The following is a 22,332-nucleotide window of genomic DNA, read 5'->3' on the forward strand; positions in this document are numbered from 1 at the left end:
CTAGCGGGACATAAAATGCAATGCAATGGTCGGTTGATCATGAACGATGACTTTGCATATTTTATTGATTTGAAGATCCAACAATGGTAAAGCAGTGGTATTAATATCATATGAGATACAATATAGAAAGGGATTTCTTTCAGCAAACCTGTTTGACTTTACAGTCAGCCTTAAATGAATAATACCTTTATGCTAAACATTACAAAAACGCTGAGGCTATTATGTCAAGAAAAATTGCATACTATTATGATTAATAATAAGTAAAGCCACCGCTATTTGTGCCAAAATACGTGTATTATTCAACATTTTCAAAAGTCTTTGGGAATCACTTTTCTCTAGCAGCTTTTAAAGGTGTGTCTATATTGGCACTACAGCAGCTTTGAATGCTAACGGCACAAAAAGCACTTCAACAAATGTCAAGAATGTCAAGGATAGGATTAGATTGTGATTGTACGTGCACAAGAGGTGACAATACTATCCACGACTCTTATGTGAAATGTGGGAAGAGAAAGCTGCGACGAATTGATCAAGTTGCATCGAAACTGAATGGAAACTGTGAAGATATTTTCCTTAAAATGGCTCATTGAAGAGGACGGCTGTTAATCTTGGTCCTCGCGGTAAATTAGCGACTTGCGTGGCCTTGACGGAGACATTGCGGCTCAGATGACTTCTGGGGATGGACAATGTCAGTGGGCCATAAATGAGGAAATATAAAAATAAGGACTTGGTTTAGATTTATTGTTATTAGAGGAAATGTTTTGCTTTTCACGTGATCTCACCTGCTCGTTGATGTGTTTGAATGTCTTCCAAGCCGCCGAGAGTTCGAAGAGACCTGCGCTCCTTGAAGGCCACCACGGGCAGCATGTCATCGTGGCTGCCTTTGTCGTCCGTCAGCGTCGGCGAGGGCCTGGAACCCGGCGGCTTGGCGCCATCCCGCACAGGAGGCTCGGTGTTCTCGTTGGCTAAGATGCTCACCGTCGCCGATTTCTGCGGTCGCTCGGGAGTCAGAGAGGAGAGGTAGTCGGAGACAAAGCCTTGCAATGTTGTCTGTCACAAGACTCTGGGCTCGGCCTACCGTGTCGGGAGAAACTGTTCTCCTGGTCCGCCGCATGATCTCCTCCAGTCGCTGCGGGGGCAAAAGAAGTGCTTTGAGTTGACGTTACGTCATGAAATCATTTATCCTGCTTTTCAAGTCAGAAGGCGCCCGTGTTTACAGACAATTTGTTGAATTATTTAAGGATGCCAGGTTGAAGTGCGGCACAAAAGCTGTTCAGGAGGATCTCGTCAAAGTGTAGTACTTTAAAAAGCAAACTTTGAACGAGGATTCGTGCTTTTGGCATCCGTATGAGACCGCTGTGCAGCGCTATTTCATGCGTTGGTGCTTTTGAAGCATTTGCTCGCCAGCCACCTTTTTCCTGACTTGGCGTTCGGCCTCTTCTTTCTGCGCCGACAGCTCTCGTTCCTGCTGCAGCCGGGCCGCCTTCTCCCGTTCTCTGGCCTGTTCCTCCTCCCTCTGCAGGCGTCACGGCGCGGTGGAAAGTTTAGTGACGACGTGTCCCAGTGACCAGAAACTCTCCGGTCTTAACCTTCGACCTCAGATCACAGGTTAGTGCAAAACATCTCCAAGTCCGTCAACTTGGGTCGCCACACGTTCAAGACTCTTAGAGTCAAGTGTTTCGAGATATGAGAGGTCCCCTGAATGGGTTCGCGGTACTACGTTGTAAGATTAGGGCAAAGGGGTGTTCAGGGTGGCAGGTCAGCCAGGTTGGCGCTAGCTACCTGCTTTAGCAGAAGAGCTGCCTCCCGCAAGGCCCGAGCCCGTTCCTCCTCCGCCTTCTTGATCTCCTCCTGCTCACGTCGTTGCTTTTCTGCAATCAGGAATTGGGCCCGGGCCTGCTGCCGAGCTCGCTCCTCGGCCCCGTGGCCTTCCAGCGCCTCGTGGCATCGCCTGGATGCCAAAACCCGGATGAGACGGGCGATGGATCCCGGGTCGGTGGGGCGAGGGGTCGTTGGGTCGCCGCTCACCTTTGGGCCTCGGCGGCCTCCGAGCTCTTTCGCTCTTCCGCTTCCCCGAGCAGTCTGGCTTCTCGTCTTCTTTCGGCCAAGGAGCGAGAGGCCTCTTCTGGGTCGGTGGTGCCACCGGAGGGCGGGGGCGGGCCTTCGGCCGGCGGCCAAAGCGTGGTAGAGGGACCTGGGAGACACAAAACCACCGCAGTCGTGTTCCATCCGAGGAGAGAAAAGAATGATTTGATGCGGGTCCAGCGTACTCACTGCCGTCCCCTGCAGTTCTGCTTTCAATTTCTATCTCCGAGGGCGGAGCCTCGGGCGAGTCCTCCATTTTGTCTCGAAAGACGGGCCTGGAGTTGCCGGGCGACGGGCTACAAATGGGGACGACGTCTTCCTCTGGAACCGACTCCAGCTCCAGTTGAAGAGGGATGGAGTGTCGACGGCTGGATCTTCTTTCAACTCTTTTGTAAGGAGGGAAAAAAAACAGGTCATTCGTTTTCAGAACATTGAATGGCACACTCTCTGCTTCAATGGTATTGCGTCTTCTCATTTGTTGTCACCTACCGTTGGGGAGAGGGCGTCGACGACGTTCTGCTCATTTTAGTGGAGACTTTGTTCTTCTGGGATGAACGCTCATCTGGTCCTACGTTGGGGCTCTTCCAGTTCCCGTTGTATGGCGTTTTGGCATTGGGCTATCCCACAAAAAAGGGATCAGAAATAGAGATTTTTTCGGATCAAATTGAGGACACACTTTGCCGGTTTGTCTATTTTCTGCATATATATTTAAGTGAGTAGGACCTAGTTTTACCTTGACGTTGTTGGCGCTTCTACTTTGGCTGACGCTGGGACTCAAATGTGGTGCTTGCGCTCTCTGAGTCGGAGCTCTCCTCTCCTGGCTTCTCTTCATCTGTCTCTGCTGGACTTGGCCTTTCTGCTTCTCCACTCTCTGGACCGGAGCTCTGTGGCTCTGAGCTTTCTGGGGCCTCGCCACCTCACTTCTCTGCTTCTCCACTCCTCTCTGGAGTGGAGGTGGGGGGCTGGGGGTCTTCCGAGTAGGGAGCGTCAGGGCTCTCGGAACCGGCGCGTTCTTCATTTGGGGCTTCCGAACGTCGACTCTGGGGTCTCGCGCCAACTGCGCCTTGCCGGTCGGGGCGCCGCTGCTCGCGGAGGAGTAAAAGGAAACTGCACGGCGACAAATAGAAACAACTGAGCCGCCGTCCGTGGCCATTGGACAAAGGTAGAAGAAGAAGAGAGCATGGAATGGGAATGCCAATGAGGAGAAGGACACGAGAAAAGCGTTAGTGGTCATAGAGCGCAAAAGAAGTGAGTTAGTTAGTGAGTTAGTTAGCCCTTCCTACGATGGACTGTGGCGTTCATCAGTCGCTACCTTCTTCTCCCGACGGATGGCCGGCGCCGTTCTTGCTCCGGGCCAAAACAGAGTTGGTGGGGGTTAGTAGACGACTCACCAGGTTCTTCTCCCACGGGCTCAGGGCTACGTGGCGTGGAACTAAGGCGTGGGCGCAGCGGACGCGTGGAGTTAAACATTACTCGTGGCCAGCCGAGACAGAGAGAGAAAAGTCGAGCGGCAATTTGACAGGGCAGAGTTTTGGAGAAGGCCCGCTTTCACGTCGGAGCCGGCCTTACCGTTTTTGGGGGGCTGCTTCCTGGCGCTGGGCTTTTGCCCGCATTTCTGTTGGACTCTCTGAGCCTTCTCCTGGCTTCGCCGCACGGCCCATTCGTTCCGTTCCTGAGAAAAGGAGGTTCGGCCCCGTGTGTTTTGGTGTTTTGTTTTTTTGGAGGCTCAACCCCGTGTGTTTTGGTGTTTCGGTGTTTCGGAACTGACTTTCTCCTCCTTGAGATGGCGCCGTCTTTTCTCCTCCACGGCGGCACGCCGCTGATCTTCTTTGAGTCTGTGCTCGTGCAGTTTCTTCTGGCGCTCCTGGAGCTGCTGCTCGTAGTGAAGCTTGGCCCGCCGTTCCCGTTCAAATCTGTTGTGAACTCGCGAGGCTTTCAATGGAGGAAAAGGCAGCCCGTCACTCACGGAATGGCCGTTTTGGGAGTAATCACCCACATACCCAGTAATCTCTGTTGCTCCTCTCTCCTTTCCCGGGCCGCCTTGAGCCTCTCGTCCACGTTTGTTCCGCTGCCCGCTATAACAGACACAGAGACAAGGTTTCCCTTTGTTTAGCCCTGAATCCTCATTTGAAATGCTTTAAAGTGGGCCTGGAAAGAAACATTCAAGTGAATCTTGTGTGTCCTGTGACATTTCTGACTTCTTCGGAGCAAAGTCCAACCAATCACTAACTGTCATCCCGCTGTTGGTGGATCCACGGAGGAGCGTACGTAGTTGGCCACTCCTCAACCAAATCAATGGTCTAAGCAGAAAGCTAACAGGACCCAAACCCCATCCCTAAACGGGGAGCCAAACTGGATCCCGAGCACGTAGATTAGCTGTCAGTTGAAAAGGCCCACGGTGGTCTGGCGTCCGCCGGCTTGACTTTGCGTGCGTGTCATGACGCAGGAGATCTCTCCCGTGATGGAGCGTCAGTAAAGAGCGAGAAAAGCCCGGGGCCAGCGCTAACGCGCTCGTACAAACTTGTTGTTGTTGTTGTTGTTTTGGTTTCTACGGAATGCGCAGGTGAAAATCCTCCTGGTTTGGTCTCACCTTCTCGTGGCGTGGTCCTCCTGGGCGGCGGCGGCGCCTGGCGCGCAGAGCTGACCGTCTTGGTCACGGACATTCTGGCTATGAAGTCTGCCGTTGGGATGCTAGTTCTAGCACCACGCGCCTCCTCCTGGTCCTCCTCCTCCTCCTCCTCCCTTTTGAATTTGTAAGAGAAGAAGCCCGGGGCTCGGCCGCTGCCTCCCCGCATCAGCTGTTCGGCCATTTGCGGGCCAAAACAGAGCGCCTCTTCTTGCTGCCGTAGCCTCGCCGTAACCGCGTTGTAGCCGCGTTGTAGCAAGTCTATAAAAAGGCTTTCTTGGTCCCCGGCGTGCTGCTCCGCTTTACTTTTGGCGAGCCAGGACGAGGCGATGTCACTTTAATCACGGGGGGGGCGGCCACGGGGATGCGGCGTTCCCCCTCTATTGCGACGTCATCGCCGTTGCCGTGACGACGGCCACGTCGGCCGCTCGGCTGACGTGGCCAAAAGACGCGGTGGAAGACCGGGTTTAACGGGTCGACCCAAATGGAGAAATATGGCCGTCTCGGAGCGGCGTAAACAACTGCACTTTGATTTCAAGTGACATTGACATTTTTCTTCATTTCTTAGGTCTTTTCATACATGATGGGGCAATTACCATTCAGATTCTTATGAAATTTGAAATGCTTTAGGATTATTTTTTCTTGACACCCCCGCCCCCCCCACCTTAGTGTCAGGTGTCTCACTGTAAGGTTTAAAAAGAATATATATATATTTGTTTAATTTATTTGTGCCATTTATTGGGTTGTGAAAACACTTGTTCAAGAGTAGCGTGGCGGATGCTTTGGATGACAGCAAACTTCACTTCACCAAGTGATTAAGCGTGCAGTCTTTCAACAGTTTTTGAGGGGGGGGGGGACGCCCACAAAAGCGGATCTGTCCGTCAAGTGGCCCATCTTTAGCATCATTAGGAGATATGGACATTTTGCATTCGGGAGCAGCCAAAAAATACAATGGTTTCCACTTTGTGTCATTGCCGTAAAGACAATAATAACCAAAATTGCTTTTGTTTTTGTGTGTGTGTGTGTGTGAGTGAGTGAGTGAGTGAGTGAGTGAGTGTGAATAATTGACAGCGATGGTTTCATCGGACACTTTGGCAACTTAAGACGCAACCCGTGTGTGTTTAATTGATGAGCTGAGGACTTCTAACGGCTGCCATTGTGGATTTCATAGAGACACTTTACATTCTTTTTTATTTTCAATATGTTGAAAATAATGCTTTGTATTTCACGAACAAAAAAAAGATGACTCTTTTTTTTGCCTCCTTTTTATCCATAAGAAAATTCAATATCATAGTAGTGGTTTTAAAGTTGCAATGCACTTTTACATTGCATTTTTTTCTAGACTTCTAAAGTCTTGAATGATTTCTTGATGCATTTTTCATTTTGTTCCATCGGAATAAGCCGACAAAAAAGACGACGTCATTTCCGTTCAAATGGTCGGTGTTTATTTACTAAATATTTGTCTTATTTCAGAAACGCCGAGGACACAAAATACAGGATACTTGATATTATTGGAGATGATTTGGACGACCGGTCATCTTTTGTCCGCCGGGCGCGCTCCCATTGGTCCGCCGTCCGGGGCCAAGTTATAGTTACCCGTGTCGAGTTCGCCGCTCATGCAGCATTGATGGCGTGCGTATCACATCGCGCCGAGCGCCGTCGTCCGGCTCATTTGGATTGTGGATCGCGGGCTGTCAAAAAGGGAACAAAAATGGCCACTTTTTTCTTCTGAATTTGATTTCAGTCTCCAGCGGGAAAAGCCCGGTACGGACGGACGGACGGACGCCAAAAGCCTCCCAAGCGCCACCGCATCAACCGGTACGTATTGTCTGGCCGCGCATTCGGACGTGCTCGCTCAATATGGATTTTGGGAGGTCGGAGTGGAGTCGCATTCAAATTGTTTGCAAAGTGCAAATGGATTCATCGTATATTTAGTCCTGTTTTTTTGTTTTTTTTTTGCCAAATGGCCTGGGAAATGGATCCCCTGTGCTAATCACCCTCATTTGAATAATTTAGCGGTCTTGTTCTGGCCACACTGGAGCGTTGACATTTAAAATGGGAACATTTGGGGCTTTCCAGATTGTCCTATCAATTACTGATTGATTGATTATCGGTTTCCAAAAAAAACCTGACCTAATCAAATTGTCGACTCTTTTGAAGTGAATCATTTGACTCTTTTGTGACGGCTTCTTCTTTTGCCTTTCAAAGTAGGAAAATTGCAGCGTTTGAAAGATGAAGCGCGCCAAGCAGCGTGGACACAAGCACGACAAAAACGGAGGTACGTACGGCCGCCCCCGACCCAAACCCAATCAGCCGCCGACTCTTTGCTTTTGTTTGCGCTCAGATGAGCCCGCCGTCCTGGAGACGCAGAACCCGGAGCGCCAGGCCGGCTCGGCCGGAGGACGCTTCGACCCGGACGCCGTGTCTCTGGCCTCGGTCACGGCCGTCACCACCAACGTGTCCAACAAGAGGTGAGAGGGCCCGCCTGGCCGGCGTCTGTGGACGACCTTTGCTCTTCCGACAGGTCCAAACCGGACATCAAGATGGAGCCCAGCTCCGGACGTCCCGTGGATTACCAAGTGAGTCCCGGGGTGGCGCCGCCGCGTCCTTTTCCGGGACCGCCACGGCTCACGTGGGACTATTGGCCAGGTGAGCGTGAGCGTGATCGAGGCTCGGCAGCTGGTGGGGCTCAACATGGATCCCATGGTGTGCGTGGAAATCGGGGAAGACAAGAAGTACACGTCCATGAAGGAGTCCACCAATTGTCCCTATTACAATGAGGTCGGTCCCTTCTTCTAATGAAGTATATATATATATATACTATCTACTTTTTGAATGTGTGCTACTAAAATGATGATGATGAATGCTAACATTGTGTATTTGATTTTCAGTATTTTGTGTTTGATTTCCACGTCCCTCCGGATGTGATGTTTGACAAGATCCTCAAGTTGTCTGTAAGTGCTGGTTGGACATTTTGCCAGTGGCTCAGTCTATTCTATAAAAAAGGCTGGCTGGTGATTGTCCCAACAGGTCATCCACTCCAAAAACCTGCTACGAAGTGGCACGCTGGTGGGGACTTTCAAAATGGACGTGGGCACCATTTACTCCCAACCAGGTGGACAAAAAATAAGAGCCTAGCGATATCTCTATTGGAATGACTGGGGCTTTTTTTTAAAATGTCCTTTTTTTTCCTTTCTTTCCGTCCCTCCCCTTCTCAGAGCACCAGTTTAACCACAAATGGGCTCTGCTGTCCGACCCGGACGACATCACGGCCGGCTGCAAGGGTTACGTCAAGTGCGACGTGAGCGTGGTGGCCAAGGGCGACGTCGTCAAGACCCCGCACAAGCCCAGGGAGTCGGACGACGACGACATCGAAGGGTGAGCTTGACCGGACGGACGCAATTGGCAGCCCCTCGACACCCCCCCCCCCCCCCCCCTCCCAACAGCAACCTGTTGATTCCGGACGGGGTCCCGGCCGAGCGGCAGTGGGCCCGCTACTACCTGAAGGTGTACCGGGCCGAGGGACTGCCGAGGATGAACGCCAGCCTCATGGCTAACGTCAAGAAGGCCTTCATCGGGGAGAACAAAGACCTGGTGGACCCCTACGTGCAAGTGCACTTTGCCGGCCAGAAGGTATTCAGTGGAGAGAAGGAAAAAAAAGACCAAATTCTCCTGTACCGACACACTCTTTGAGTTAACTACGGAAAAGAGACGAAATGCGTGTGTGAAATCCCTCCAGGGTAAGACGTCGGTCCAGAAGAGCTGCTACGATCCCATCTGGAACGAGCAGATCGTCTTCACCGAGATGTTCCCGCCTCTGTGCAAGCGCATGAAGATCCAGATCCGAGACTCGGACAAAGTCAACGACGTGGCCCTGGGGACGCACTTCCTGGACCTGAGGAAGATCTCCAACGACGGCGACAAAGGTCAGTGCGGGAAAAGCCTCCTTCCCGTGAGCCCGAGGAGTCCCAATTCTCTTTTGGCTCCTCCGTCCAGGCTTCCTGCCCACCCTGGGCCCCGCCTGGGTCAACACGTACGGCTCCACCCGCACCTACGCGCTGATGGACGAGTACCAGGAGCTGAACGAAGGCCTGGGCGAGGGCGTGTCCTTCCGGGCGCGCCTGCTCATCAGCCTGGCCGTGGAGATCTTGGAGCCGTCGTCGCCCGACACCTCCAGCTCCACCGAGGTGCAGCTGGAGAGCATCCCCAACATCTCGGAGGTGCTTTTATCCGCTGGCGCTCTGTGATCCAAGTGCACTGGGCCCAGACACTTCTTCTTTTTCTGACAGAACGCCACTGGGAAAATGGAAGAGTTCTTCCTCTTTGCCTCCTTCCTGGAGGCCACCATGATCGACAGGAAGATCGGAGACAAGGCCGTCCACTTTGAGGTCACCATAGGTACTCACCCCTCCGTGGCTTTAGTCAGCCGTTCAGATTGAGAGCACGGGCTGTCACCCCGGAGGTTACTACGGCGACGAGACGGACGGCGCCCCCCGGCCCAAAGCGGCGGCCGAGAAGAAATCCCACGGCGGAGACCAGACGCAACTCGTCGGGGACTCCAGCGAGGACGAAATGGACGGCGACCCGCCCTCCGTGGCGACCACTCCGCCCGTCAGGCCCGTGGTCACCGACCGGTGGGTCGCCGTCCGTCCATTCGGTCCGCCGTCGCCGGCCGTGACGGCGTTCTCATTTTGAGCCTCGCCCCCCCCCCCCCCCGGCAGAAACTACTTCCACCTGCCGTACTTTGAGCGCAAGCCGTGCATTTACGTGAAGAGTTGGTGGCAGGACCAGCGGCGGAGGCTCTACAACGCCAACATCATGGACAACATGGCCGACAAACTGGTAAGTGTTCCGACTGACGCTGTGACGGCGCCACATTGAATTTGAGCCACTAGCACGACTTCCAAAGACGGCCCTCATCCGGGAGATGTTTTTTTCTTTTCCCGTCAGGAGGAAGGTCTGAACGACGTGCAGGAGATCATCAAGACGGAAAAGGCCTATCCCGAACGCAGGCTGAGGGGCGTCTTGGAGGAGCTGAGCCACAGATGCGGGTCCAAAAGAAAAAATGAAAAACGAAAAAGGAAATCATCAAGCAAGAATGGATTTTAGCATTTTTTTTTCTTGTTGCTTCTTTGCAGTCAGTTTCTGGTGTTGGCCAACACGGACCAGAACCTGTCCGGCAAAACCAAACTGGACCGTGAGCGCCTCAAGCTGTGCATGTCCGAAGTGGTACTGTTGTCCAAATGCGGCCCGCTGGAGGAAAGGCACGGGACACGCGGGGAGGGGGGGCCTGACTGATCCGCTCAATTTGCAGGAAGCCGTGGGCCAGCAAGCCCGAGCCATGCGCTCGCAGGTGAAGAAGAGCACGGTGAAAGAGAAGCTCAAGCTCACGCAGCAATTTCTCCACAAGCTGCGCTTCCTGGCCGACGAAGTAAGACGGGAGGGGGGGAGGGGGGGGGGGGGTGGAAGATCTCCCCTCGTTTGGTTGGAATGAAAAGCCGCAGCCCACGGTGGGATGAATGTGTGTGTGTGGTTCCCTGACCTAGGCCCTTCCTTTTCCCTTCCTTTTCCCTTCCTTTTCCCACGCAGCCTCAACACGGCGTACCGGACGTCTTTGTGTGGATGATCAGCAACGGGAAACGCGTGGCTTACGCCCGGGTGCCTTCCAAAGACATCTTGCACTCGGCCGTGGAGGAGGAGCGAGGGAAGGACTGCGGCAAAGTCCAAACCATCTTCCTCCGGGTGACTCCCCTTTTCCGATGGAATCGAGACATTTGCTCAACGGAAAGCCAGACTCCATGATATATTTCATGCATGAAATGTCAGATTCCCGGCAAGCGCGGCTTGGGCCCCGCCGGCTGGACGGTGCAGTCCAAGATCGAGATCTACATGTGGTTGGGCCTGAAACGCCAACGCAAAGACTACCTGTGGGGACTCCCCAACGGCTTCGAGGAGAACCGTCTGTCGGGGGAAGGCGCCTCCTCCTCGCCCTTCTCGCCCTTCTCGCCGCCCGTCAGCCTGACTTACACCAGTAGGAAGGACGCCGTGGCCTCTGTTCCCAAACGCCCGGAGCGTACACGCTTGTGCTCGTGGGTGCAGTGAAGCAGATTTTCCAGCTGAGGGTCCACGTGTATCAGGGGCGCGGCCTGTTTGCCGCCGACAGCACGGGGCTTTCCGATCCCTTCGCCCGGGTCTTCTTCTCCACGCAGACTCAAGTGACGGAGGTGAGTCACGTCGGGGGAGATGTAGCGTGTGCTGGACCCGACCCGACCCGACGTGCAGGTCCTGCCCGAGACGCTTTGCCCCACGTGGGATCAGCTGCTGCTCTTTGAAAACGTGGAGCTGTTTGGGGAGGCGGGCGAACTGCGGGACGACCCGCCCATCATCGTCATCGAGCTCTACGATCAAGACACGGTGGTGAGAGCCCCTTTTTTTTCTCTTTGGTTTGTTTTGAGCCGGCACAATCATCTGGGTCGGCCGGCCCTTTGCTGACTTTTGCCGCTTTTCACCCGTGCTTTCCGACAATAACGCCATTGTTGGCCACGCCTCCTTTTGGATAAGTAGAGCGTGCGTGTGACACTCCATTCAATGTGTTTTTGGACAAAAGGCACGCCCGAGGCACAAAAGCGGAAGGCAGCCACGGCCCACTTGTGCCTCTTGCATTCCTTTTGCCCCAAATTGTTTTCTTTTGCTTTTGTTTTGGGCTTTTTTTTTTTCAGCCGATGGGAATCCTTGTAACCACTGACTGCAAGAGAGAAGTTCCGTCCGTCCCAATGTCTAGGCGCTGTCCAAACTGTTTTGCAGTCCATTGGTTATCATTGGTTGGATGGTTACGGCACGTCGACCACGTCGCCAAACGTGCGCCACTCCAGCCATGTTTGGGCCCATCGGCGGGAGTGCAAAATGTCCGCCGCGGCTTGGCTCTGTCAATAACCAAATTTCACGTGGTGTCGGCGAAACCGCCACTGAGGGATTCAAAAAGTCGACTTGCCGTAACTTTGCACATGTTGGTTTTTTTTTTTTTGGGGGGGGGGGGGGGGGGGAGTAAGAATGTCGAGCACGTGAGCTTGTAACGTTCCACCGTAGACAAAATGTCCCTAGAAGAAGTGGGCGATGTCCTTTATTATTATTTTTGGACAGGGCAAAGCAGACTTTATGGGCAGAACCTTCGCCAAGCCCGTGGTCAAGATGGCGGAGGAGCACTACGGCCCGCCCCGCTTCCCCCCCCAGCTGGAGTACTACCAGATCTACCGAGGCAACGGCACGGCGGGAGAGATGTTGGCCGCCTTTGAGTTGCTGCAGGTTGTTGGATAAGAGGGGGACGGAAAAGTCCATCGCCGGCCGCCATTTTTCCATGTTTTTTTTTCAATTTGCTCAGATCGGCCCCAACGGCAAAGCGGACCTCCCCCCCGTGGACGGTCCGGCGGAAATGGAGCGCGGGCCGCTGCTCCCGGTCCCCCTGGGAATCCGACCGCTTCTCAGCAAGTACAGGATCGAGGTGGTCGCCCGAGTCGATAGTGTGGATGGAGTTTGTGGGAGGGAGACAATAGTCGCCAAAGTGGATGGAGTTTGTGGGAGGGAGACTATGTGGCTCACACCAAGTCGTCTCCGTTGGCCAGGTTTTATTTTGGGGCTTGCGGGACCTGAAGAGGGTGAACTTGGCCCAGGTGGACCGTCCCCGCGTGGACGTGGAGTGCGCGGGCAAGGGGGTTCAGTCGGCCCTCATCCCCAACTACAAGAAGAACCCCAATTTCAGCACGCTCGTCAAGTCTTTCGAAGTGGTACGGACTGAGACGGACGGACGGCGGACGGACGCATTGCGCTGGCGTGACTCCATTGCTTTTCTCATCCTCGTCAGGATCTGCCAGAGAACGAACTGCTCCACCCGCCCCTCAACATCCGCGTGGTGGACTGCAGGGCGTTTGGCCGCTACACGCTGGTGGGCTCCAACGCCGTGGCCAGCCTAAGAAAGTTCATCTACCGGGCCGGCGAGCGGCGCGTCGACAACTGCTCCGGCGCAGGTGACCTCTTTTGCCAGGCGCTGGCGGACAGATAGCAATCCAATACCAATCCTTTTATTGAAGAGGCTACAAGACGGCAACGTGTTCCCTCGTTAACTTGAGCTAAATTGGCTCCAAACAGGCAAATTTCTCCGTTTGAACGTCCCAATTTCTTGTCTGCGTAGCCTCGCCAATGAATGACGGGCTCCATTCCAAAAGAATTGGAATTTGGAGTACGACTTTGCATTGTCTTTCAGAGGAAATGGTGGTGGTCAGCCTGGAAGCCGAGCCCAATTTTAAGAAGATGGACACGGTGGTCAAATTGGACTCGGTGAGTTTTCATCTTGCCACGGACGCTACTTCCAATTGGTTTATTGCTCAATGTGTCCGGTCGGGTGTCTCTCCGCTCAGTGCTCCGACGCCGTGGTCAAAGTGGAGGTGAGTGGGCCAGACGCGAAAAGGGCGGCCAGCAAACGTACGCCGCGGCTAAACGCGGGCCTTTCCGACAAGGACGACGACGACGACAAAGGCCGCAAGAAGAAGAGGCAGACGGAGACGGAGGACGACGGCCCGGACCAGAGCACGCTGGACTGGTGGTCCAAATATTTTGCCTCGGTGGAGACGCTGGCGGAGGTAGCCCCTTCTCCCTCCTGTATTTGCTCACCTCCGTCCGTCCGTATGCGCTAAAAGGTCATTGTGGCAGGCGCTCAAAGCTCAAGAGGGGACGCTGTCGGATTCGGAGGACAGAGAGGACGTGGACCTGGCGGATGGTGCAGGTACAAAAACGTACAAACAGAGGCCGACCCTCCCTTTTGACTGGCTCCTCTTCAACCCCGCCGACTTGTCTCCCGTGAAAAGGCGGCAAGAGGGGCAAAGGCAAAAAGGACAAGAAGAAGGGCGCCCACGCCGAGCCGCCCTGGAAGAAAAAGGCCAAGCTGGAGGAGCTCAAAGTGAGCGGCGGCGGCGGTGGCGGCGGCGGCGGCGTCCTCGGAACTAGGGCTGACTTTTGCGTCTTTTGACCGATGAATGATCTGAAATCCTAGCTGTACCCCAAAGAGCTAGAGGGCGACTTTGACAACTTTGAAGACTGGGTCCACAGTTTCAACCTTTTCCGGGGCAAAGGCGGCGGCGAAGACGACGACCACAACGGCTCGGACGAAGACCGGATTGTGGGAAAATTCAAGGTGAACACGAGGAGCTTTCAAGAGCTACAACTCAATTTCAATTCCCCCCTTGTATATTCCACCCAAAGGGCTCGCTGTGCATGTACAAAATGTCCGACGAGCCGCCCAGAGACTTTGACTCGGCCACCGGGATGTTCCAGAACATCCCGCACAACGAGCCCATCAACGTCTTGGTGCGAGTCTACGTGGTCCGGGTAAGCCTGGGGGGCGTGGCCAGGGGGTCAGAGGCGTGACCACTCGTCGGGGAACGGCCAAAACGTCCGTTTTTTTTCGGTTTTCTTTCTCTTTTCTTTCCGGCGGCGGCGGCGGCGGCAGGCCACGGATCTCCACCCGGCGGACATCAACGGCAAGGCCGACCCGTACGTGGCCATCCGGCTGGGCAGGAATGAGGTGAAGGACAAGGAGAACTACATCTCCAAGCAGCTCAACCCGCTGTTTGGAAAGTGAGGAGCAAAACGGACGTGGGCGGGGCTTCTTCCCGGAATAGCTTTTGTCACGGAGCCCTCCGCCCTCTCTCAGATCGTTTGACATCGAGGCCACGTTCCCCACGGACTCCACCCTCACCGTGTCCATCTACGACTGGGACCTGGTGGGCACCGACGACCTGATCGGCGAGACCAAGGTGGACCTGGAGAGCCGCTTCTACAGCAAGCACCGGGCCACCTGCGGCATCTCGGGCAGCTACAGCACGTGAGCAAATGGGAGCGGGTGCCCCATTTGTGCCCATTTGTGTGGGTGCCCCATTTTTTGTGCCCATTTTGTGCCCCTTCGCAGGCACGGTTACAACATCTGGCGGGACCCCATGAAGCCCACGCAGATCCTGGCCAAGCTGTGCAAGGACGGCAAACTGGACGGGCCTCACTACGGCCCCGGCGGGCGAGTCAAGGTGGAGAAGCGGGTCTTCATGGCGCCCACCGAGACGGAGGATGAAAACGGTGAGACGGGCAGACTTCCGCCGCCGTCCGTCAGAGCGGTGGTGCAATGGCGCCCGCCCGTTTGCGCTCTCTTCAGGACTGAAGAAGCCAACCAACGAGCACCTGGCGCTCAGCGTGCTCAAGCACTGGGAGGAAATTCCGCGGGTGGGCTGCAAACTGGTACCCGAGCACGTGGAGAACCGCCCGCTGCTGCACCCGGACAAGCCGGGAATCGAACAGGTGCGCCTGCCGGCCGATCGCTCGCTCGCTCGGCGCGGGCGGCGTCTCGTCACCGCGGACTTTGTTTGGCAGGGCAGGATTGAGATGTGGGTGGACATGTTCCCCAAGGACACCACGGCACCCGGTCCCGCCCTCGACATTTCACCCCGGAAACCAAAGAAGTAGGCCGGCCCTGACTTTTACCGTCATGTCACAGAAGCATTTCTGAAATCGGCAGTGAAAGTCCCTCCAAAATGGCTCAAAGTGCTTCATTTTCACAGTTGTTGTTTTGTAGACTGGCCCCGTCATTTCGTCCTTTCCCCTCCAGGTTTGAGCTGAGGGTCATCATCTGGAACACGGACGAGGTGGTGCTGGAGGACGACGACATCTTCACCGGGGAGAAATCCAGCGACATTTTCGTCAGGGGGTGAGTCCGGCTCGGTCCAAGGCGGGCCCTCTTTTGACGGCTGGCTGACTGGCTCCTCCCTCCCAGTTGGCTGAAAGGCCAGCAGGAGGACAAGCAGGACACGGACGTCCACTACCACTCCATCACCGGCGAGGGCAACTTCAACTGGCGCTTCGTCTACCCCTTCGACTACCTGATGGCCGAGGAGAAGATCGTCATCTCCAAGAAGGAGTCCATGTTCGCCTGGGACGAGACCGAGTACAAGATCCCGGCCCGCCTCAACCTGCAAGTGTGGGACGCCGACCACTTTTCCGCCGACGACTTCTTAGGTGAGGGCAAAGGCCGAGGCCGAGGACGAGGCCGAGGACAAGGACAGAGCGCTCCGTGGAATGGACGCCATAAGAAAGGCTGGTCCTTTTTCAGGCGCCATGGAGCTGGACCTGAACCGCTTCCCGCGCGGCGCCAAGACGGCCAAGCAGTGCACCCTGGAGATGGCCACCGAGGAGGCCCAGGTGCCCGTGGTCTCCATCTTCAAGCAGAAGAGGATCAAGGGCTGGTGGCCTTTCGTGGCCCGCAACGAGGAGGACGAATTGGAGCTGACCGTAGGTTCAGCCCGCCCGGCCTGCTCCGGCGCCCCGTCGTCGTCGGCTCGGCTCTCCATTTTGCCACGCTCTCTGCAGGGCAAGGTGGAGGCGGAGCTTCATCTCCTGACGGGCGAGGAGGCGGAAAAATGCCCGGCGGGGGAAGGTCGCAACGAGCCCGAACCTCTGGAGAAACCCAAGTAGGGAAAAAGCAGAGGCTCCTTCCTTCCTTCCTTCCTTCCTTCCTTCCTTCCTTCCTTCCTTCCTTCCTTCCTTCCTTCCTGACTCAATTCCAACGGGGACGCTGGGAAGGAAGCTAAGGTTAAGCTTAGGCTAAGGCTAAAGTGCTACTCCTTGCTTTTCCCTCCAGTCGTCCCGACATCGCTCTGCTGTGGTTCCTCATCCCGCTGAAGGCGGCCAAGCACCTTGTCTGCGATCAGTACCGCTGGCTGACCATCAAGATAGTTTGCGCCCTGTTGATCCTCGCCATCTTGGCTCTCTTCCTCTACAACATGCCCGGCTACATGGTGAAGAAGATGCTGGGAGCCTGAAGCCGTCCGACCTTATTCTCCGCTTTACGGTGGTCGACTTGGAAAAAAAAAACGTCCAAAAGTCCCCCGTTTTGATTGCGCCTCTTTAAAGGTTTGGTTTGGATTTGGAATTCACTTTTTTGTCACTTAAATGCTGTTTTTACGCACTAGGAAAAAAGCCAGAATGCATGATATTGTATGATTTTGGACTTTTGTCAATAAAACATGTAAATGTATAATAAGGCTTTCTAATTCATCTTGTAGTAAATGAGCATGACATATTTGCCATTTTGCAAGGAAATTCAGAGAGTGGCAGGCAGGCAGCCAGCCTCTGTCATTGACAAGCGACAACAAACGGATAGGACGAACACTGTGTCCAGCCAATGATATGATGCGGTTCACGTCACGTGTTTACTTCCGCTGCATGACTAATATCGTTTTTTTTTACGAAAAGAAAGCTTGACTATACTATGTCGTTTTTAAGAAATAAAAGCCTTACTATACATGGGCATTACCAAAAATAAATAAATGAATCAAATCGTCAGATTTCACCAATATTAATGCAGAGTGACTTTCCACAATTAGGATATTCGTTTTAGGACAAATGGTCTCTAAAGAAATTTCGAATTGGAAAAGTCATCATTGAGCCTTCTTCTTTTACGTCCTTGTACGCGATCTTAGGAAGGATTAAAAAAACACTAAAGGCAATTCAATTTGGAGATATTTTAACTGCAAGTGAAACGATATCTTTAGAGAAGCTTGCAATGTAGAAAACGGGAGCATTTCTTACCTTTTCGGCGACATGCGTCCGGTACACAAAAATGCGCCCCCGTCGAAAACAACAACTTCTTGGTGGACTTGTGTTCGTGTCCTTTGACAAACGTGTTTTGGTTGAAGCTGACCCAAATGAGGCCGTTTAGGTCGTGCGTTTACAATAGAAAGGAGGTTCACAAACAAAGCAAAGCATACAGTTCAAGAAAAACGTTTTTTTCCATATTCTTTTCAGATCCGTTTCACTTCCGGGTCGTCAGTTTGACGTTATTTCAGAGAATGCCCTCGACCTTTTTTTTATATAATAGTTTGAAATGAAAGCCTAGTCTTATGGGATCCTACGCCTGTATATCAAATCACTGGGATTTGAACCCCAGCTACCCGGATGGCAGTCGGGGGAGCGAACCTCTAGGCCATGAAGTGGCCACACTCGACCTAGTGATTGTTGGAAGGTCTTGACTAGACATGGTTGTTTCTATTGAAGGGGGGAAAAATGATTCCCGACTGGGATGCAGGTTTCGAACCCACCACCTTTGGCATGGTGAGCGGGCACTCTACTCATTGAGCCGGATGCTAACAGTCTAAAGCCATCTTGAAGCTGTGGATACCTTGGAATACCTGTTTGCCGTTGAAATAAGACAGACAGGTTTTGGATTTCAACTTTTTGGAATATTAACAGAATAAAAAAAATTAAGGATTTAAACTGGACTCACTGTTCAATGGTTCTCAAAGAATTGTTTATTGAAAAGACCAATTGACGAGCACTTGGTTCCGTTGGTGATGTTTAAGTTGTCACTTCTAAAGCCATTTGAAAAATCAATTCAAAACAAAACAAAAAAGAAAGGACAGAAGGCAACGAGGACTTTACGTTTCGGGGATGGCCGCCAACCGCCATAGACGTCCAATCGTCCGATCCAAAGGTGGAACGGAGCGGACCGCTATCGTTGTCCACGGCAGATCCCGTGATATGAATGCTGTGACAGACTAAAAAATAAAAAACAAAACAAAAAATCAGAGCAAAAAGTCCCATTTTCACAGAATTAGTGAAAGAGTGGGCGTTCCCATGACCAGCGACACATGCCACTGGCAATTTTGGCCCCCTGGGGCCACGGTGGGCCAATTTGGGGCCCCGGCCAAAATCAAATTTGAAAAAACCAACAACACGCTGTATTTAGCGGCATGAAAATACGTAGGACACAATCTCTCCACGTGAAATACATTTCTACAAAACATGGCTCGTTCACAGTCAACGTATGACATTCCCATGCTCCGATATACGATAACATTAATAATCGACGGCCGTCAAAGTACTCTCTGCTACTGTGAATGGGGGCGGGGACAACTAAAAAGCGGGGCGCCGAGTTCCCTCTGGCTTAACGGGCTTATTCCAAAAGCATAAGTTAAATAAATAAGAGAAAGGGCGTCGGATAAAGTCACTTGAGTTTTTCGTTTGCTTGTGGCGCATTTTGGAAAAAGTGCTGCCGCTACGCAGAATAAATAGCGGAACTCCCCTTTGAGCCAGCCCAAATCCAAAAGGCGCTTATTTACAGAACCGCCGCCACCGCCGACACGCGGGACCTTCCAACGGGGAGCGGGGGAATGACCACGTGGCCAGCCATCGGAATAGCCCAGAGCGTGCGCAAAGTACAAATCGATGGACCAAAGAGGAGAAGGCGCGCGCGCGCACGGGGTGCCGCCGACCGGCTTCAGTATTCGTCCTGGTCCAGCTGGGCTTGTTCGTCGAGTTCTTCGTCTTCCGGGGGTGCGAATCCGTCCTGGAAGATACCGGGGGGACGCCCGTTAGTGACACGGCTGACGTTACGGCCAACTGGCTGGCCTTTCCTGCCACGACGTTCCCGCTTTAGGCGCATTGGAATGAGCCACTTTTAAACGGTGGGCTAGAGACGTACCTCGGTGGCGTAAAGTATTTCGATGATCCTGCCCAGCACCGGGTTGGTGTCGCTCTCGTGCTCCTGGCAGATGAGCTCCACGTCTCGTAGTTTACTGAAGTAAAAATCCCGTTCCTTTTCCAGGCCGTCCACCGTCAGCTTCAACTCCATCAACTAAAGGAAAAGAGAGAGAGGGGGGGGGGGGGGGGGGGGTGAGTGAGTGACGCCGGCCTTTCGCTCCGTGCCGGAACACCCACCTGTTGATTGAGCTCCGTGATCTCGGCATCGCCGCCGCCGCCGTTCCGTGACAGGGCCGAGTTCTTCCTCAAGGCCGGGGCGTTGTGTTGGACCCGCTGTGGCGTGGGCATGTTTTTGGGCACCGTGGGGGACGTCCTCTGCGGTCCTGCTGGGCGTGGCCACAACAACAAAAACAACACTTAGCGTGGCCTGACTTTTGTACTCGCTTCTCCTGAAAACTCATGCCTTTTGGGGGACGAATAGGTCCAGCTGGATAGAAATTGAGGATAGGATTTGCTATTTGGACCACGCCGACGTTTGGCAAATTTGCCGTTGGCTACCTGAACCCAACTCCGTGCAAAAATAAGAAAGTTTTTTTTCCTCCATGAAAAAAGGCAAGAAAGCTAAAGCCAAACGCTGCAAATTTGCCAGCCAATAAAAAGCTCCCACGTTTGCTTAGCCACACGAGCGCAGCGGCGTCAAACACTGACATTTGGAAAATTTGTGCCCTCCGCGTGGATAACACCAGTCGGAAAAAATACCGCCGCGGGTTTGGTGCAGCCATCCAAAGCTCAGGCAAGGCCGTGCAAAAATGCCCCCCCCGGGGATGGACGCTGGGTGCTTTTTGCAGGGTTACCTGGAGTTCTCTTGGGCCTGTGGCTAAGGTCATCACCTGGGTTGGGGGAGGGGGCCACGTCCTGCCCCTGCCTGGACAGCATGGGATCGTACTCCTTGCCGTCGTAGTTGGCGTCAAAGAACTTCTTGAACCACTGCACAAACTCAAAGTTGTCCTGGAACTTGCACTTGACCAGTTTTTCCACCGGGATGATCTGTCAGAGCACAGAAAAAAAATTAAAAGGCCGGTCGCCAAAAGGGAAGAAGAAGAAATCCCTTGGGCGGGCACCTTGTCCACGCTCATTCTTTTGAAGGCCGCTTGAAGAACTTTGAAGTTGTGGATGTACTCGTGCTCCAGTTTGGCTTGAAACTTCACCTTCTTCAGGAGGATGCAACCCGGGAACAGCATATCCATGAACTGGCAGTACGCCGCTCCTGCAAAGACACGCAGATAGACACCAATCAAAATGGGGTGGCTTTTCTCCGGGTACTCTGGTCTACTCCCCAAAACAGCCACGCTAGGCTAGGCAAAAAGCGTAGCTCCACCCCTTCCGACGCTTACCCGAACAGAGCTGCTCGATCTTGGTGTAGGTGAGGTGCAAGGAATCGTTGACCCACGCCAGCATGTCATGGCGACTGAGATTGTCAATGGACACGGACGTGGCGTACACATTCACCGCCATCCCCGACCTGGGACACAAAAAAACACACACACACACGGGCAGATTCTCGTCATTCTTGGCCCCTAAAAAGGACGGCGCCCGTATCGAGTCTTTAGTTTCCGCATTAATCCACAGCATTTGTCAGCATAATCCTCACGGCACATCTGGAGCGCCTTGGCGTTCCGGAAGGGAACGCTAGCGTGACAACGACTTTTATTTATTTTGTGTATGGTTCGCAAAACTGGGGACGTCCCTGATCCCGTCACGCTATCAGATATGGAGCTCCATCGTGTCGTGTGGAAAGGACCTTGATCAAGTTATACTCCATTTCCACTTTAAAATACAAGTATCGTAGCGGCAAATTCAGGTCAAAATATAGTACATGTGAATGCGATGCTGGTTTATGCAACAAAACAAAAACGACTTTTGATTTGTCTCCCCTGATTTATAGATAACCCCCTTGGTGTAATTATGGGAAGTCCTCCAAAATAGCCGATGACTAAACTAAAGTAACTTGTTGTGTTGACAGATTCAAGCCATTGAAGCAAGGTTGCCTTCCACTTGCCTGACACTAAACTAGTGGCAGTCGAAAAATGTCGTTCGAGGGGGGGGGGGAAGCATGTGACCGGCCGCATTTCTTTACTCTTCCACTTGCCAACGTCGTAATAGCTACGAGTCTTAGCATCCTTTCTTTCCTAGATATCGACGAAGATGGTGCTGACTAAAAGAGGGAGGACGTCAGTCCTGTTTCGAACGAACGAGGAGCCGCTAGCGGGCAGGCAGGCCAACGGGGCCTCCTCCTAACCGGGGATCACTGCACCAACATCCGGGGAGTGAAACGACGAAGGCCGGGCAGACGACGAGCGAAAAAAAAGGGGGAAAAGGGCGGAGGTCCTATTATTATTCCGAGCCGTGGCTGAGAACAATAAAGGGGGGAATGTTTTTGTCTAAGAGCGGTGGCTGAACGGCCGCTTGACGCGAGGCAAGGCCTCGCCTCCGCCTCGACCGCTCGCTTCCTGGCTAACAATTGCTCATTGTAACGGCCGCAAAATGCAGAAATGGACGACGTAAACGAACGCAGCGTCGCGGGTGGGGGTGAGGAGAAGCGGCGACGGCGGCGGCGACGACGACGACAGCCAGTACTTACTCGGTCTGCTCCGGTCCTCGTCGTTTCTCGTGGTGAAGCTCGCGGAGACCTTGCGCGGTGTACTTCCTGTCCGGCTGCCCGCCTCTGTGCCTGTCTCGACCGGCCGCTCGCCTGACTGTCTGCCTGCCTGTCCGTGCGTCCGTCCGTCTATATTGCCGGCTGCCTGACTTGTTTTCCGGCCGCCCCTTGCTTCTGCTTCTGCTCCTCGCTTCTGGCTCCTCTCCGCGACTGCGTTTGCTCGCTCCGCCCGGCGTCAGCGCGCATGCGTAGTGGGTACACGCTGCTTGACTGGTCTTCGAGATTAAAAATAGGACTTTGTCCGAGACACATGATGGGCCGTGTGTTCTTTTCTTTTTTTTCCTCCTTCGTCTTTATTTAGTATCTCTTCCTTGGAAGACAAACGCATCGATTCTACCCAAAGAAAATCAGGGTTGACACCACATTCGTGTACGTACAGTATGTTATAGAG

At 53.5% G+C, this 22,332-nt stretch overlaps 3 protein-coding genes and 1 long non-coding RNA gene across 10 annotated transcripts; 1 reads left to right on the forward strand and 3 right to left on the reverse strand.

Moving 5' to 3' along the window:
* Nucleotides 1–33: 33 nt before the first annotated feature.
* LOC144206413 (uncharacterized) lies at nt 34–5,065 on the reverse strand. 4 transcript variants are annotated; one of them, XM_077731392.1, is made up of 14 exons: nt 4,673–5,065; nt 4,083–4,157; nt 3,851–4,014; nt 3,652–3,754; nt 3,395–3,514; nt 2,816–3,189; nt 2,572–2,699; nt 2,272–2,468; nt 2,026–2,191; nt 1,780–1,948; nt 1,409–1,513; nt 1,076–1,126; nt 780–987; nt 34–670 (listed from the first exon to the last, which is right to left on the reverse strand). In XM_077731392.1, exons 1-14 carry the CDS (start codon nt 4,890–4,892, stop codon nt 660–662), a joined length of 2,091 nt encoding a protein of 696 aa, XP_077587518.1. In that variant the 5' UTR covers nt 4,893–5,065; the 3' UTR covers nt 34–659. The 4 variants fall into 4 exon arrangements, with proteins under 4 accessions (XP_077587518.1, XP_077587517.1, XP_077587515.1 ...); XM_077731391.1 differs by having other exon boundaries at nt 34–667; nt 2,816–3,213; XM_077731389.1 differs by having other exon boundaries at nt 2,816–3,213; nt 4,673–5,064.
* Nucleotides 5,066–5,891: 826 nt separating this feature from the next.
* On the forward strand, nt 5,892–16,744 carry LOC144206414 (otoferlin-like). The gene is made up of 42 exons (XM_077731394.1): nt 5,892–6,526; nt 6,917–6,986; nt 7,053–7,179; nt 7,233–7,287; nt 7,358–7,489; nt 7,600–7,662; nt 7,739–7,823; nt 7,927–8,086; nt 8,155–8,341; nt 8,448–8,634; nt 8,705–8,928; nt 8,998–9,106; nt 9,171–9,342; nt 9,430–9,550; nt 9,659–9,759; nt 9,847–9,937; nt 10,023–10,139; nt 10,298–10,450; nt 10,535–10,739; nt 10,808–10,932; nt 10,991–11,125; nt 11,849–12,010; nt 12,087–12,206; nt 12,328–12,489; nt 12,567–12,729; nt 12,966–13,039; nt 13,120–13,146; nt 13,219–13,341; nt 13,412–13,484; nt 13,567–13,658; nt 13,752–13,892; nt 13,961–14,086; nt 14,208–14,335; nt 14,412–14,582; nt 14,667–14,827; nt 14,904–15,046; nt 15,119–15,207; nt 15,354–15,452; nt 15,519–15,760; nt 15,855–16,033; nt 16,112–16,212; nt 16,383–16,744. The coding sequence occupies exons 2-42, from the start codon at nt 6,941–6,943 to the stop codon at nt 16,561–16,563; spliced, it is 5,352 nt and encodes a 1,783-aa protein (XP_077587520.1). The 5' UTR covers nt 5,892–6,526; nt 6,917–6,940; the 3' UTR covers nt 16,564–16,744.
* On the reverse strand, nt 6,131–17,874 carry LOC144206415 (uncharacterized). Its single transcript, XR_013328353.1, has 2 exons — nt 17,333–17,874; nt 6,131–6,399 (listed from the first exon to the last, which is right to left on the reverse strand). It is a non-coding gene; the product is annotated as an uncharacterized LOC144206415 (long non-coding RNA).
* A 154-nt stretch (nt 17,875–18,028) lies between these two features.
* Nucleotides 18,029–22,146, reverse strand: LOC144206418 (microtubule-associated protein RP/EB family member 3-like). Of its 4 annotated transcripts, none has more exons than XM_077731399.1 (7): nt 21,864–22,146; nt 20,617–20,744; nt 20,344–20,489; nt 20,077–20,269; nt 19,460–19,605; nt 19,224–19,376; nt 18,029–19,088 (listed from the first exon to the last, which is right to left on the reverse strand). In XM_077731399.1, the coding sequence occupies exons 2-7, from the start codon at nt 20,735–20,737 to the stop codon at nt 19,020–19,022; spliced, it is 828 nt and encodes a 275-aa protein (XP_077587525.1). In that variant the 5' UTR covers nt 20,738–20,744; nt 21,864–22,146; the 3' UTR covers nt 18,029–19,019. The 4 variants fall into 4 exon arrangements, with proteins under 4 accessions (XP_077587525.1, XP_077587526.1, XP_077587528.1 ...); XM_077731400.1 differs by having other exon boundaries at nt 19,460–19,608; nt 20,113–20,269; nt 21,864–22,144; XM_077731402.1 differs by having other exon boundaries at nt 19,460–19,608; nt 21,864–22,144.
* Nucleotides 22,147–22,332: the final 186 nt, after the last annotated feature.

This window comes from Stigmatopora nigra, chromosome 13, assembly GCF_051989575.1.
Source record: "Stigmatopora nigra isolate UIUO_SnigA chromosome 13, RoL_Snig_1.1, whole genome shotgun sequence".
NCBI lineage: Eukaryota > Metazoa > Chordata > Actinopteri > Syngnathiformes > Syngnathidae > Stigmatopora > Stigmatopora nigra.

What these genes read in the sequence shown, in the direction of transcription:
- LOC144206413 (XM_077731389.1), bottom strand. Translation starts at nt 4,892, where the DNA reads ATGGCCGAACAGCTGATGCGGGGAGGCAGCGGCCGAGCCCCGGGCTTC. An exon ending in GAGGCCGCCGAGGCCCAAAG is followed by an intron (nt 1,949 to 2,025) that starts GTGAGCGGCGAC and finishes TTTGGCATCCAG; the next exon opens with GCGATGCCACGAGGCGCTGG. An exon ending in CAGCTCTTCTGCTAAAGCAG is followed by an intron (nt 1,514 to 1,779) that starts GTAGCTAGCGCC and finishes TGACGCCTGCAG; the next exon opens with AGGGAGGAGGAACAGGCCAG.
- LOC144206414 (XM_077731394.1), top strand. Translation starts at nt 6,941, where the DNA reads ATGAAGCGCGCCAAGCAGCGTGGACACAAGCACGACAAAAACGGAG. An exon ending in TGCACTTTGCCGGCCAGAAG is followed by an intron (nt 8,342 to 8,447) that starts GTATTCAGTGGA and finishes AAATCCCTCCAG; the next exon opens with GGTAAGACGTCGGTCCAGAA. An exon ending in GCATCCCCAACATCTCGGAG is followed by an intron (nt 8,929 to 8,997) that starts GTGCTTTTATCC and finishes TTTTTCTGACAG; the next exon opens with AACGCCACTGGGAAAATGGA.
- LOC144206418 (XM_077731402.1), bottom strand. Translation starts at nt 20,737, where the DNA reads ATGGCGGTGAATGTGTACGCCACGTCCGTGTCCATTGACAATCTCAGT. An exon ending in CAGGCCCAAGAGAACTCCAG is followed by an intron (nt 19,609 to 20,076) that starts GTAACCCTGCAA and finishes GGCCACGCCCAG; the next exon opens with CAGGACCGCAGAGGACGTCC. An exon ending in AAATACTTTACGCCACCGAG is followed by an intron (nt 19,089 to 19,223) that starts GTACGTCTCTAG and finishes GGTATCTTCCAG; the next exon opens with GACGGATTCGCACCCCCGGA.